At 40.2% G+C, this 15,166-nt stretch overlaps 1 protein-coding gene across 8 annotated transcripts in view; it reads left to right on the forward strand.

Moving 5' to 3' along the window:
* Positions 1–13,560, forward strand: part of GRIA4 (glutamate ionotropic receptor AMPA type subunit 4) — a 294,100-nt gene extending 280,540 nt beyond the window's left edge. For 2 of the 8 annotated variants that reach the window (XM_043504201.1, XM_043504202.1), the window contains exons 14-15: positions 3,887–4,021; positions 12,442–13,540. In XM_043504201.1, coding sequence (XP_043360136.1) covers positions 3,887–4,021; positions 12,442–12,606 — 300 coding nt within the window. In that variant the 3' untranslated portion in view covers positions 12,607–13,540. Of the gene's footprint in view, positions 1–876; positions 992–3,886; positions 4,135–5,407; positions 5,592–12,441 lie in introns of those variants that run through there. The other 6 variants (XR_006277594.1, XM_038408791.2, XM_038408832.2 and 3 more) reach the window with 6 other exon arrangements.
* Positions 13,561–15,166: the final 1,606 nt, after the last annotated feature.

The following is a 15,166-nucleotide window of genomic DNA, read 5'->3' on the forward strand; positions in this document are numbered from 1 at the left end:
TGAGCATTAATACAAAAACTGGAGATTTTTAATGGAGTTTTGGTAACTTCAGTGTAACCCCACAGCAGCTCATGACTTTGATGCAATGGATTATGTTTTGTATGAAGACTAAACTTGGTTGGATTGTCTTAATCAAATAACCTGACTAGGAGAGCAGGTTCCAAGCAATAATTTATTACCTCACTGGATCCCTTGTAAACACTTACTAAATAAGTGAGATTTAAATAAAACCCTGATTTTATTTTCCAGGATCAACAGGTCAGTGCAAATGATATTGAGTATGGAAACATGTACTAAGGCTTGATAGTCATTTCCCTTTATTCTGAGGTTAACAACATTAGGACCTCATCCTGTAAGTTCTCTGCATGCAGAACTACTGCTGAAGTCAATAGGTTTTCTGCATGAAAGATGTTTATAGGGTTGTGCCAATTAATACTGTAAACAAACTTAATGAGAATTAAAATTTCACTTATCTGTATCACTGTGAAGGCAGTACATGAAATAGCTATGGCCAAGTTGTATTCTATGAGTGTGTGTATGTGTATGTATACACACACACAAACAAAAATAAATTGAAAGCCAGGAACACGCAAGTCTTCTATCCAATCTCATTGTATTGAAGACATTTTAAATCTCAGAAGAATATGTTGTTAATGCCGACAAGCCAATAGTTTTGGGTTCACAGTAATTGCATACTATTTATTTAAAAATCTTCCCCAGCAGTATGTGCCTGTTACCTAAAGCGATGGAGCAGGTCCCAGTGATATGTCTGTTTCTAAACCTGGGCCTACAGTACATGACATAGCACCCACTGTGGCCTCTGCTCTGTCACTTTGCAATGACGATTACATAATGTATGTTATTTTCCACGTGAAGAACTCCTGTAAACCTTGCCGTTTTGAAACTCAGTGAGGCAGGCGTCTTAGACAAGCTGAAAAACAAATGGTGGTACGATAAAGGTGAATGTGGACCCAAGGACTCTGGAAGTAAGGTCAGTCGCTGCAGTTCGGGACCTACTGTGTTCACAAAGCAGTAAAGGGAGTAATGAACAAAATGACATGGAAATAAAATAAATAGCTGTAAACACTCGTTAAAGGATCTGGAAAAGAAATGCTTCCCCCACCCTCCCTCAAATAGGCATGTGCCCCCACTTTAATTTAAAGAAGCACTATTACTCCTCCAAGTTTTCAAATGAGGTTGATGTAAAAAAGAAAATCATTGTTTCTTTCCTTTTGAAATGTAAATCACATCCCATCTTCCTATATTTTTAAGGGTGATTGAAGAGCTTCAAGGTGGATTATTTTTCCTCTATGTGGGAAGAGCCTCTCCATTAACTGCTGTGCAATTTATTCCTTTCTCCATTTGTCCTTCTTATTTGGGAGATGGCCTAGCTGAGTTGTTTGCTTATATTCTGTGAAGGTGAACACTCAGGCATTCAACACAACAGCCTGGCCTCATTGTATAGCAGAAGGGCTCCAAGGAACAGGGGTGGAGCTAACATGAATTCTGGGGTAAAAGGGCTTCAACTTTTAGTACTCTGCTTCCTAAAACTCCCAGTATATCATCTCTGGGTTTCAAATCCCAGGCACCCCCTTACCTCACTGCAAGCCCAAAAATTAAAGAGTCTTAGGGAGTACATCCTCCCCTTCCACTTCCCCGGGAAGAAGGATTTCAGAAGCAGATATTCTTCTGCTCACTTGAAAGCCCTCTCAGTTAATCCCCGCCATGTATTCCCTTATCATTCTGGGTAAGGTGACCATATTTTCCCAAAGCGAAAACGGTACATGGTACGCGGCTGGCTTGAGGTGTCCATCCCACCTGCACCCGGGGCCAGCCCGAGGGTCCCCTGCCGCCCAACTGCCCGGGGCAGGGCCGAGGCCCTCTCTACCCATTGCACATGGGGCCAGCCCAAGATCCCTGCTGCCAGCCCATGCGGGGCTGGCCTGGCCTGAGCCGCTCTCACGAGCCCTTCCTCCAGCACAGGGCTGGCATTGCCAATTGCGTTTCCTCCCCCCATACATTCTTCCATGCCCCGCTAGGGGTTGCACCCCACTTTTTTGGCAAAACTGGGCATTTCTTCAATTTGCTCATGGCAACTGATGATCAGTTGGCAAGAATAAATGGGACAAATGCCCAGTTTTGCCAAAAAAGTTAGGACAGCTGGGACAGGGCTTAAAAAAGGGACTGTCCAGGCCAGACCGGGACATATAGTCACCCTAACTATGGGTATCTCAACAGTTTTCTCCAGGCTCCTCTTTCTACCTCGCAACCTTTGCCCATAGCCTAAACAGGAATATGAGAGGCATTGACTGGTTGCTGCTTTATAGCACCAAGAGTGACCCCTAAAGGTCAGAGGGAAAAATTAAATGAAAATGAGTTTGCCCCCTTGTTTCTTACTACATGGCAAGTGAAATCTGAGGAGGGAATTTAAACCAACCGAGAGCAATGAAGCCTCTACTAGGGCAAAAACATAACTATCATTATCCCTGTGTGTGTAACAGCTGAGGCGGCTTTCACCTAGCACTTACTTTAGGCCACCATTTCTCCTCAATAAAATCTTCCTTCTTCTTGACCACAAGCATCATGACAACAACTGACCTGACAGCAGAGAAGAATGGCCATTGCATCCAAGACCATAAGCCTACAGTAAACTAGCTAAAGGAAGAGAAATGATGCAGAACACACCTCTAGGGTACAAGCATATGCCAGCAGCCAGTCACAACCTGGATTCATGTCTAGGTCTCCCTCAACATTAGTGTTATCTTCTACTTGCCAGGGCATTAAGCCTACATCAAATAGTGCATCTTTAAATTAAACATTTCTACAAGTAGTGTTTAGTGTTCATGATGAATTAAACTTTCACGCAGTTACAAGAGGTTAACCACTTTAGCTTATAAAACAGAATTTTATAAATATCTTAATGTAAACAATGTAGTACGTAAAAGTCCAATTTTGAATAAATCTTTAGTCTAGAGACTTGTGCTGAAAAATTATGCACATCATTTTCAAACCCTAAAATACCAGACTCATTAAGATTTTTGCCAAAAACAGACTGAAACATACAATAGATATTTGCTATGTTAAACCCCCTAAGGGGAACATATATAAAATAACACCTACTTAAGAATACTTCACTAAAAGGGATAAGTATTGTTTTCTAAATGATTAAAATACTTAGAACTAACTTCTAGTCATAAATTAATTGATCTTTAAATAATTATATTAATAGATTTTTTTATGTAACAAAGCCTAATAGTCCATTACCATGATACCAAAAAGATACAAAATAAAGTAAAAGTAAATAAACAGCAGTGGCTAAGGTAATATGGGATATATTTTATGTTAACGAAAATGTGTTTTTGCTTTAATTAAGAGAGACAGCTTAAGTGTCACATACTTTAAGTATGTATTTAATTAGCTGAAAGCCAGGCTGGCTGAGTCGTCATATTTATGCATATCAAAAGTGAACACTATGTGTTAATAAAATTATGCAGAGTCCCATCTGATGTAAATGGATTTTTGGATTGGAGAGTTTTTAAACGACCATCAAATAAATCTAGTTTCATATCGCTGTTAAAATTTTCATTAAATAGAGGTAGATAGATCATTGTTTAAAGTTATAAGTAATGGTAATACCATTTTACAGCTGTTAGCGAGTGACTGATTACATCCTCAAGTAATGATTTCCATGTTTGCCAGGAAGAAATGGCACTTAATATATATTTTATAAATTCAGATAGGTCGATTTTTGTGAAGAAGTGTGTAAATGACTGTCAGTTAATTTCAATTAAACCTCTTCTATGTATATTTTCAGTGTATGATATATAGCTTTTGAGCTCCCACTGTCTGACATCAGTGGTTAACTCTACCGATTCTGTTTCCTCAGGACAAGACGAGTGCCTTGAGTCTCAGCAACGTTGCTGGAGTCTTCTACATTCTGGTTGGAGGCTTGGGCTTGGCCATGCTGGTGGCTTTGATAGAGTTCTGTTACAAGTCCAGGGCAGAGGCGAAGCGAATGAAGGTGGCAAAGAGTGCACAGACTTTTAATCCAACTTCCTCGCAGAATACCCAGAATTTAGCAACATATAGAGAAGGTTACAACGTATATGGAACCGAAAGTGTTAAAATTTAGGGGTAGGACTTAGGGCCCACTACAGTGAGTGGGTGATGCATCTTGTAATGCAGTGTCGTGATCTGTCTGTCCGGTGGTGGTAATGCTTGCTTCTCAACAGAGCTTTATATTTTGGAAAACTTCAGTGCAAAGTGGTTCCGTTTTTTTGGCTGCAGATGTACAGTATACTACTCTATGTTGCTAATAGACATCTGCATTGCAAAGGCTTTTTTAATATGTAAAGAACATCTCTTTTTAAAAAAACAGTTTGGTCTTACTGTATCAGTTGGGACATTACAGCTATTTGACATTTTAGATACTAATGCAAAAATAGAGTCCTTCTGTAGAGAGAGCCGCAGCTTGTTTGGGTTATTTGGCTGGCCTATTTTTCTGAGGGCTTTTATTATTATTGAATTACTATTTATTAGCCCCACTTGTAGCTTTTTATAGGGATTATAATCAAGTTTTGGGTTAGGCAGCACCTCAGTAAGCCATAGTCAAAGCTTTAGGGAAAGGAAGCACTGTGATACGATTCTAAATGTGATTAATCTTTTTCCCCTACCCTCCACCCCTCTCCCTTGATGAAGAATTGGATGCTATTTCAGCATGGCATTTGTTTAGTAAATCCTGCCTTGGGTCAACCCTTGTCCTACTGCAATAACTATAAATAATGCCAATATTGTTAATGGAGTTTCACATCACTTTTCAGCAGACTAAGACCGACTACCCCTTTATCCTGCTGAGAGCAATACCTTTTAGATGTAAATGTAGTGATTTCAGTGACTGAAATGTTAATGGTATTTAACCTATTATGATATAGCACGATGAAGTAGGTGTGCGTGGGTGGTTTACTGATATAGTGAAAGAGCTGGTCTCTGCAGTGTGAACCTGGCTATCTAACTACTCCTGAGAGCAGCACTAAATCCTTTTTAAATGGCATATAATAACAAATGGAACTTGTATATTATTAATATTAATATTATTATTATTATTATATAGTGTCCAAGGTATACTAGATGCTTTATAAAATAATATGCAGGTAGGATTGCTGCCTCCTAGTTGTTGCAGTCTAGAATTCTCAGTCCCATTCCATTAGCAAACCAGATTATTTCAATTTTGACAAAATGTTCTAAGCTAGATTCTTCTGGAATCATAGAACCGAGATGAGTATGGAACTTATGTAAAGGGGTGTGAGAAATAGATTTGGAACTGAAATTTTATTTTGCCACCTAGAAAGATTTAAAAGGAAAGAATTGTAGATAAAATTATTATTATTTTTATTTATTACTTATATAGCGCTGGAGTGCATGGCGCTATATAATAGGTGAATATGTGCCAAACAAATAACAGTTCCCTGTCCCGAAGAGCTTACAATCTAAAGGCACAGCCTGTACAATACAGAACAATACAATACAGAACAAACACAGAATGAACACAGAATGATGTATGGTCATTATAGCTGGAACGCTTCAAGGAATAGGTGGGTTCTCAGGGGTGTTTTCAAGAAGGTGGGGGGGGACTTGGCATACATTGATTGGGAAGCTTTTCCAAGAATAACATTTGTTTGTAGATTTCTTAGTGTTCCTATTTATTATTCTATATACACGCAGGTATTTCCTGGCTATATTTTAATCATAACAGGGGCCTAGTTTCCCAATGACACAAAAGTGATTTATGCACCTAACTCTCATTAGTGAGAATGTGAGTCATGAACATTAATCCATAAACACAGAAAGGAGATCAATCCCTTAACACAAATCTGAATGTTGATAACAATCTAGCCTAGATTTGACTGTCCAGGTTACTTCAATGTGGCAAAACCACTGTGTCCAACATTAACAGCTGCTGTTAGATCAGAAGGCTAAGTAGTAGATGCCAAGGTGACCCCAGCTGTTTAAGGTAATGTTCATTAACCCTAAGACACCAGGAGTTAGGATTTCCAGATGTCAACATCAAAAACTGTACAAGGCTCAATGCCAATTCCCAGAACCAAAGGTTTTAAAAAAATCATGTTGTGAATGTAATTAGACAAAATGCAGATGAAAAGCTTTTTACCCCTGCAGTTCCTGAGTGGTTTGCCCAACACTGAGCATGTTCTCAAGCTATTGCAGGGAACAAGGGTATGCATGTCAAATAGGTAAGCAAAGACTATATAATAATATTAATAATTAATAATAAAATATGCAATTGTTAGTTCTTTTTAAAATGGTAATAATGAACATTCATTTCAGGGAGTTATAGGTGAAGTTACACACCATTAAGTGTATTGTTGTTACTTAACACAATAGTACACCATGCAGGAGTAATCACATATTGCTAATCAAACTCACAAAGCAGGATGCACCCAAAATGTATTCTTAAAAAATCCCAGTTCCCACCCAAATACTGACCTGACCTAAAGTCACTTAGCATGTGCAATATGGCAGGATAATGCAACAGGCATTATGACTACTCCACTGACAGAATTTATTTAAATCCTTGTTTTCCCTTTTTCCCCCTAAACAAACAAAACCAGAATTAGAAATCATCAAATTTTTTTGAAAGAAATTTCTTCATAGTTGAAAATGTTCTTTTTTCAAAAATGAATGTCACCATTTTTTCCAAGTATTTAGATTTTTTAGAAATTTTTTACAATAGTTTTATCATTTTTATTTTTTATTGAAAGTGTTATTGAAACATTAGCATTTATTTTCTCATTTACTGAAAATCTGGGTTCCCATAAATTAATTTTGCTAACCTTTTGATAATGATTTCAATAATGTTTAGCTACTTAAACTATGTTAAATGCCCCTAAAATGAAAAACTTTTTCAACCCTATGAAAAACACCCTCATAGTTTCAATTTTTTTCAACTAGCTTATTCTGCTCAGGATATTTAATATAATACTTGCCAAAGAATTTTTATCAAGTTAATATGTATTTTAAACATTTCTCAAACAGAATATGTTTATACCTAGAAGACCATTGAGGCTAGTTGAGATCAATGAACTCCTTGGTAAAATATTATTATTCCATCCCCTAACTACACATTCCTAATGAGAATGTCTGTTAAGTGTTAGCAGCTTACAGCCTATGACTATGATTTCACACATTTTCCCGGCTCAGATTCTCTCCCAGAAAGAGCAGTGATACACATGTTCACTATTCATTTCAGAGCCTCAGCTGTGCTCATTTAACCAAACATAATTAGATCATATTAGGATTATGGTCTGCCAATATATTAAAAAACAAACCCTCCGTGGAAGATATATGCGGTAAATGCCTGCATGAAAACCCAAGGCATTTCTGTTTTTAAATCAATCTAAAATATCTAAATTGTGACTGTTCTAAAATATCTGAATTAAAAAGGGGGGAAGATCTTACACCACTTTAAGTCTGAGCTAGTGAGTCTGAATATGTAGGGCTAGATTGTGTCTCTGGAACACAGCCATTGGTAAGAGGCGACGTGTTGCTGTGCCACTGCAGGGGCAGCACAAGGAGGGAACTTTGGTTTAGGACCCACAATTCCCTTGCTTCTCCGCGGCAGCTCCCCTGGGCATTAATTTTCTACTGGCTTATACCAGCACCAAACTGCCACCCTGGAGACATCAGCTACCTGCACTGGTGGGCACACAGGGGGTAGGGTGGAATCAGTGTTCCACCTTCCCCACCCCGAGCTATAAAAGAGACCCGGCACATTGAGTCTCTTACCCCTCCACACCTGGAGCCAAGGAAACCCAGTTGCCCTTGTAAGGGACTAATGGGGTTGGAGTAACTTTTTCTAGCCCTAACTTCCCTATATGGGCATAAAGTCATGTGAAGATCCAGCCCCTTAGAATTTACATTTTTATACTCTTTGGTGTTTATTGGCATCTTATGTACTTATCTGTATTTTGTACTAACTCCTGGATGCTGCGAGTATGACAATACAAATAGCTCCCTCGTGTCAAGGGTTATTGACATCAGGGTACTTGTGAGGGTGCAGGTGGAAGGGATGTATCTCAAGCTCCAAGTTGTTGCTCGCCAAATAGAAATTGAGGGGGTGGGGTTAGGAGGGAAGAAATATAATTTTCAACTCTTCCTTCCCATCATCTCTTCCTTAGTGGGCTGTCAACCTGTGAATGTCCTGAAGATCTGGTTCAAGTGCCTCTCTTGCTTTCTCTCTCTCTCTCCCTAACCCCATACTTCTGGTTAATCTAATCACTTATTATGCAAGTGGCCAAATGCTACAGCAGGCCATAGGCAACTTTTAGCAGCATCTTTATTGCATTGATTTTGCACTTTACATTTTCAGTTTCGTGTTCAAATTAGAAAATTGGGTGCACAATTTGCCTTTAATATTTTTGGAAAGGAAATAACCATATTGCCCAGATACTACGAGTAGACAGGGCTGCGTAAGAACCCGAATGGAATAAAATATCCACCCCATATTAAAGGTCCGACGCTGCAAGATGCTGAATGTTGTCAACTTCCATATAAGTCAATGGGAGTAGGGCACTCAGCAACTCACAGGAGACACAATACCTTGTAGGGTCAACACCTTAGAGACTTTCAGACACACAGTCTCTGGATTTAACTGCTGTCTTCTTACTTACTGTTCATGTTTTTTATATTTTTTTTTACTACTTTTGCTACAATAATTATCGGGGCTTTTTCCCTCACAGCCCGACTTTTCCTCCTAATTGTTTCTGTAGTCAAGCCATGATGTTGAATTTGTGACAACAAAATCAAGATAGGATTAGCCCTTCACTGTACTTGTGTTTTTAACTATGAGATGATTCAGAAACTGCACTAGTTTCCTTGCTCAATGGTCTCCTCATGGTGATGAACAAATATCACCTACCATACTGATTTTATTAGCTATCTCAGCTGTTTCCCATGAGGAGTTGTCCATCCATCTTTGGTGTCTACTGGGAAAGGACACTTTTTTTCAGAAGCTTTGTTCTTCCATTCCATCTGGGAAATTGCTTATCATCCCCAAGGGTTCTCTGGCCTAGGAATCCACTGGGTTCTATTTTGTCATCCTTCCTGTTCAAAGTGTATGTGAAGGGCTAGAAAAAACAGTGAGATGGTTTGGGCCACAAAATCGTTGGTACATGTAAAATATGAAGGTGGCCCTTATGTCTTTTTTCTTTATCCCTGGATTGTTCAGTCTCTCTGCTTCCCTGGTGCATGACCATGGTAGGGTCCTGGATTGGAAAACTGGCTGAAGTTCAATCCAAACAAGATAGAGGTGATTCTGGTGGATAGGGAGATGTTTCTGGAAACTTGTCAAGAATTATGCCAGCTCACTCTTTTGAGAAATATGTACTCTGTTTGTCAAAGAGATTTGAAATCTAGGGCTTATTTTGGACCTCACCAGCTCCAAAAATTCCAGATATCATCAGTGGAAAGTGATGAAGAAAAAAAAGTAGTTTTTTTTTCTTGCAATTGGCCTAGAGAATGTTTTATTTTAGACTGGACCTCCCCATTTCTCCAAATCTTTGTCACTTCCAGAGTGGACTACTGTAATGTACTCTACTTGGGGCTACCTTAAAGGACCACCTAGAAGCTTCCACTAGTGCCGAATATACAGCCCATTAATTTAGCACTATGAGCTAAATTATACCACCTTACTTTATACTAGTGCTCTGCAAGCTGCAAGCTTCCTATTTGCTTCTTGGTGCAATTCAAGTTGTTGATACTACATAAAGTAGGGTGACCAGATGTCCCATTTTTAAAGGGACAGTCCTGTTTTTGGGGACTTTTTCTTATATAGGCACCTATAACCCCCCACCCCTGTCCAGTTTTTTCACAGTTGCTATGTGGTCACCCTATCATAAAACTATGTATGATTTGGGGTTCCATGTACCTAAGAGACCATTTCTCTCTGTATATACTACAGCTGTCATAGACCAAGGTGTTTTTGTTAACTATCCCTGGATCTGAATGCTGTGGGACTGGAGCCACTGTTCTTTCAGAGACGGGTCTTGGACGCTGTAACTGACTGTCCTAAAAATGGTTTCACCACAGCACAGATTTTTGGTCTTTAGGGAATGATATAAAGCTCTTCTGTTTGCTGAGGTCTGTTCCTGAGTTAGGTAGACTACAAGGGTGTTACATTATCTAGGTTTGTTAGGGTAATTGATTGGGGATGGTGCTTTTACTTCTATGCTCATTATGGTGACACTGTAGTGGTTGTACAATTGGAGATTCTTCTTTGACAGTCTTTCTCTCTCTCCCTCTCATGTACATATATATCAAACACAGGCTTAGGACTTCACTGCTGGCTCAGGCAGAAGGAGAAGCTGGCCTAGGTGGGACAAAGCTCATAACAGCAATAATAGCAAATAAAATGCAGGAAAATACCATAGTTCATTTCCTTTTTGTAAAAATCTGTTTTAGCCATTTTTCCAATATGAGTGTTTCCCCCTTCTGTTCCTCTAATTTTCCAGTATGTCTCTGATTTTATCTTTGTCCCCACACTTCATGGGTCACTTGTCTGTGTTATAGATAGAGCTGGTCAAAAATTAGAATTTCCGTCTCTTGAACAATTCTAATATTTCAAAATTTGTTTAGAACTGTTGTAGTTTGGGTGCCTCCTGCCCAGGGCCAGCCTTAGGGATGGCCCACCTGGGTGACTGCCCAGGGGTGCCGTGCAGCAGCACAGAGGCGTGCGCTGCTAGCGTAGTGTCAGAAACTGCTCCCGGGTGGCAGAAGAGCACTGGTGGGGGAGCGCCCAGATTGCTCCCTGCTTCCTCCGAGTGGAGGAATGTGGTGGTCAGGGGGAAGCAGTGACACCCAGATACTGCTCCCAACCCAACATTCCTCCACACCCCCATAGTGGGCTGTGAGGGGGGGAGCGAGGTGCAATACCAAGCACTCTGTGCATCCATGTCACTTTCCCTACCTGGGCTGGGCTGTGAGGCGAGTTTCAAGAGCTGCTGCCTGCCCCTTACACAGCCCAGGTTGGGAAAGTGACTTGGATGCAGGGAACCCTAAAGCCAGTCCTTGCTCCCCCCTTGTACCCTCTTAGGGGTGCGCGGAGAAACAGTAGTTCTAAGGGCGGGGCAAGCAGCAATGCCCGCTGCTCCGTGCATCCAGGTCAGTTTCCCTTTATGTGAGCGCAGGAGTGGGGTACAGGGATTAGGAGTGAAGGGGGCACAGTGTAGGGATTGGGGTGAATGGGGGGTGGGGAGCCTGGGGAGCCCATGGGGGCTAGGAGTAATGGGGGGACAAAATACAAGTTCACCTAGGGTGCCATTTTCCCCAAGGCCAGCCCTTCTCCTGCCTTCATTCTCCTCTCTGGGTTGACTACATCTGCCATTATGCACCAAGGTCATGGGAATTTCATGGTGCACCAGGCTGGTTCAGCTCAAGGGGAGACCATAGTATATCATGGGAATTGTAATTCAGCCAGGGATCCTAACCAATAGAAGAGAACGGGGGTGTGAAGCATCCAACTACAATTCCTATGAGGTACCCAGGCAGCTCAGCTGGGAACAAATTAATGTCATACTGACCTAATTAAGTTCAACAAACCAAAATGTTTCAGTTTGGGTCAACCTGATCCCACACACACTATTTAGTTCTGACTTTCCCGGAGGATATTTTTAAAAAATGTTGGCAAAATTGAAATTTTCCAGTGGAAAATGTTGCTTTTCTGGAAACAGCAATTTCAGTCAAAAAAAAGTCAATGGAAAATTCCTGATCAGCTCTGCTTATAGCCAAGTGTTTAGCAAATGAGATTTATGGAGAGCTCTCTGTGATTTGAAACTAGTAAATATTTTTTTTTTACAAATAGAAGCCATACATTTCTTTAGGTTTGAACAGTGGATTAAATTTTCCAAATGAGAGTTTCCACATTTATAAAGTAATTTATGAGCAATTTTTATTTATAATTTTTAGTTGTTTATTGCTAATCAGAGTTTAGGGCCTAATCCTGCAAACATTTATTCAAATAAATAATTTTAGTCATGTGAAAAAGTGCCTGTCAGGCCCCGGCTATAAAGAGTATTATTTCTCGGATTGCTGCAGAATATCAGTGTAGTGTGAAGCACTTTAGATTAAGGTAGCCCTTATACTAATCAGCTGAGCAAACTGGAATTTTATACTTTGTCCATAGGATTTGCCTTTTACACAATTTTAACAGCAGAATCTCTCGTCTGATTTTTATTTTTATTTTCTTTCCCCAGTATAGTTAAATGCACTTTATATATATATATATTATATATATAAATATATATATATATATATATGAAAAAAAATGCAGATGTCTAAAACTTGATATTTTGGTGTTTGTTGTGTTCTACCTTATTGAGGAACAGAAATATTGTAACACTTTCTTCTCTTTTCCTTTTTCCTGCATCCTAGCTGACCTTTTCTGAAGCCATAAGAAACAAAGCCAGATTATCCATCACAGGGAGTGTAGGAGAAAACGGTCGTGTATTAACTCCCGACTGCCCAAAGGCCGTGCACACTGGAACTGCAATTAGACAAAGTTCAGGATTGGCTGTAATTGCATCGGATCTACCATAAAAACCAAAAAAAAAATTGAGTGCCTTATTTAAACTGTGTTGGTGACTGATGGGAACACAGCACAGACTGTAACGACATGGGAGTGTCATTGATGAACTAATATTTGGGCTGAGAATTGGAAAGTACGTCCAAATGCGCCAGATATCATCAGCAACAAAGTGTGCATGAGCTCAGCTCGGAAACCCAAACTCAGATTTTATATCAGGAAAATTCATAATTTAGTTTTGTTGGGGGGAGGTGGGCTGGGATGGGTATATTAACAGCAACAAATTTCACTTGAGTGGACTTAAAACTAATAAGACTTGCCAATTAGCGCATCAAACTGTGAAGAACATGCTCAGAAAGGACAACATTTTGGTCTTTATCTTGATAAAGTGGGGAAAATAGCTATAGAAGTCAATGAACATGCTAACCTGTGTCTCCAGAACATCAATATATACAATGGAAGAATATCCAGCTGTGGAAACGAATCACTAAACTGTGATAAGAAAATAATAAATATGTAAATCCTGTGAAAAAATAAAGAAATTATTTACATTTTCTTTGAAAAAAGAGGAATATTGAAACATGCTTGCTTTTTAACTGATGTAAATTCGGTAGAGGACAACACAATTCTTTTTTCTAACCATCTTAGGGAACAATTCATTGCAATAATTGATATAAAATGCCATCACTGTAACAAAATTCAGAGACTTTTTTTATAAAAGTTGTTGGTCGTCCTCTTGTTTGCTGTTACCTTCATTCTGTTACATCATTCCGTGTTCCACAGATTTGCATCTGTCTAACTACAAGAAAAACAAAAAAAATGTTTAGCATACATCATCAGTCTGCAGTGTAGAATCAAAAGAGACTACGGGTCACTCATGTTACAAATATTATTTATAATCTTGTTGTGTGTAAAAAAACTGTGGTTTTTGTACCCACCAAAAAGAATAAAACAACAAACGTTCTTATAATATTGACAGAGCTTGCGTTGTTTTCTGATAATTAGGAATGCCATCTGAAACAGCATAAAGAATGACTACATTGTGGTTGATTTTTGCTGTGAAAGTCAGGACCATATGAGATACATATGGTTCTTTTTACTTGCATATTTGTGAAGGGCTTTGAGATCCTTGGATGGAAGGAACCATAACAGTGCCAAAATATTATTGATTATTATTGTTATTAATGATTATTATTACTTCTCATTAGAGCTTTCATTTCTGCTATGCTAGTGGAGTGTTTCAGTGCCAGGATTGTTGTCTGATTAATAAATACACATGAGATGCTGGGGGTAAAAAGGATGGTGGGAGCAATCTGCTACAGTACTTGGTCAAAACTGTTAGAATTGAAACCCTGGCTCCTGCCCTGTAGATTGGAACCCTAAACAATTTTTATTGAAAATCCTAAATTGGATGTTCTTCAAACAATAGAAGATAAAATTACCCTCTCTGTCAATGAAACTCCATTGAAAGACCAGCAGGCACCAATGCAATGAAAGCAAACTACTGGCCTGCCCATGAGACCAGATTCTTCCCTTCCAAGTGGTGAAAGGAGCTGATCCAGTGCTGATTAAATCCAATGGAAGGGATCCCAATGACTGCGCATTGGATCAGTCCCTAAATCAAAAGCAATTTCACTCAGATCAGTGAAGCAACAGAACACCAGAGTACAATCTGTGCAAGTTACACTGTCATCGGGTCCCCAAAGGCATAGCTGCTAATGTCTGTTTTTGTTTTTTTTTAGTGACCCCTAGCGTCTGACATACAGTTATCCAAGCAATGGCAGATTTAGAGTTAGTCAGGCCCTGTGCACAGCTTCATTTTCATTCCCCGCCCCCTGTCAGGACCCAGCCAAGAAAAAGAACATTTTCTCTTATTTCCCCCCCCCTCCCCATTTTTCATTCTTTTTTTCTTCATCCTCCTCCTATAAGTAATGGGAAGTAAATGAAAATAAAGTGAGGTACCTTGATTGGGGCAGGGAGTTGCAGTGCAGGAGAGGGTGCTGGGTGCGGGCTCTGGGCTGGGGAAGGGGGTTGGGGTGCAGGAGGGGGACAGGGGAGCTGTGCTTATCTTGGGTGGTGCGGCTCCCAAAGCAACCAGCACACACACCCCCACCCTCCGGCAGGGGGTCTCCACGCTCCGCTGTGCCCCCACAGATCACATTGGCTGCAGTTCCCAGCCAATGGGAGCTGCGGATTCGGCGCTCAGGACGGGGTAGTGCACGGCAACACACACACACACACACACCACATACACATTCCCACCCTAGGGGCCGCAGGGACATGCTCACCGCTTCCAGGAGTAGCATGGGGCCACTGGCTACGGCATGCAGTCAGCCTGCCTGCCTGAGCCCTGCTGCGCCACAGGCTGGGACTCGGGGGCAGGTTGTCAGATATTTGTCCTGCATTTTGGGGGGGCCCCCATGTCGCTGAGGGCCCCAGGCCACTGCACAGTTTGTTTCATGGTAAATCCGCTCCTGTATCCAAGAATTTAGGTACAAAATATTAGTGCACTCTTTTGAAGCTTTTGGCTCCACTTCTCAGTTTGTCCACCTTAAAGATGGAGATAATACCCCC

The sequence above is a fragment of the Dermochelys coriacea genome, chromosome 1 (genome assembly GCF_009764565.3).
Source record: "Dermochelys coriacea isolate rDerCor1 chromosome 1, rDerCor1.pri.v4, whole genome shotgun sequence".
Classification (NCBI taxonomy): domain Eukaryota; kingdom Metazoa; phylum Chordata; order Testudines; family Dermochelyidae; genus Dermochelys; species Dermochelys coriacea.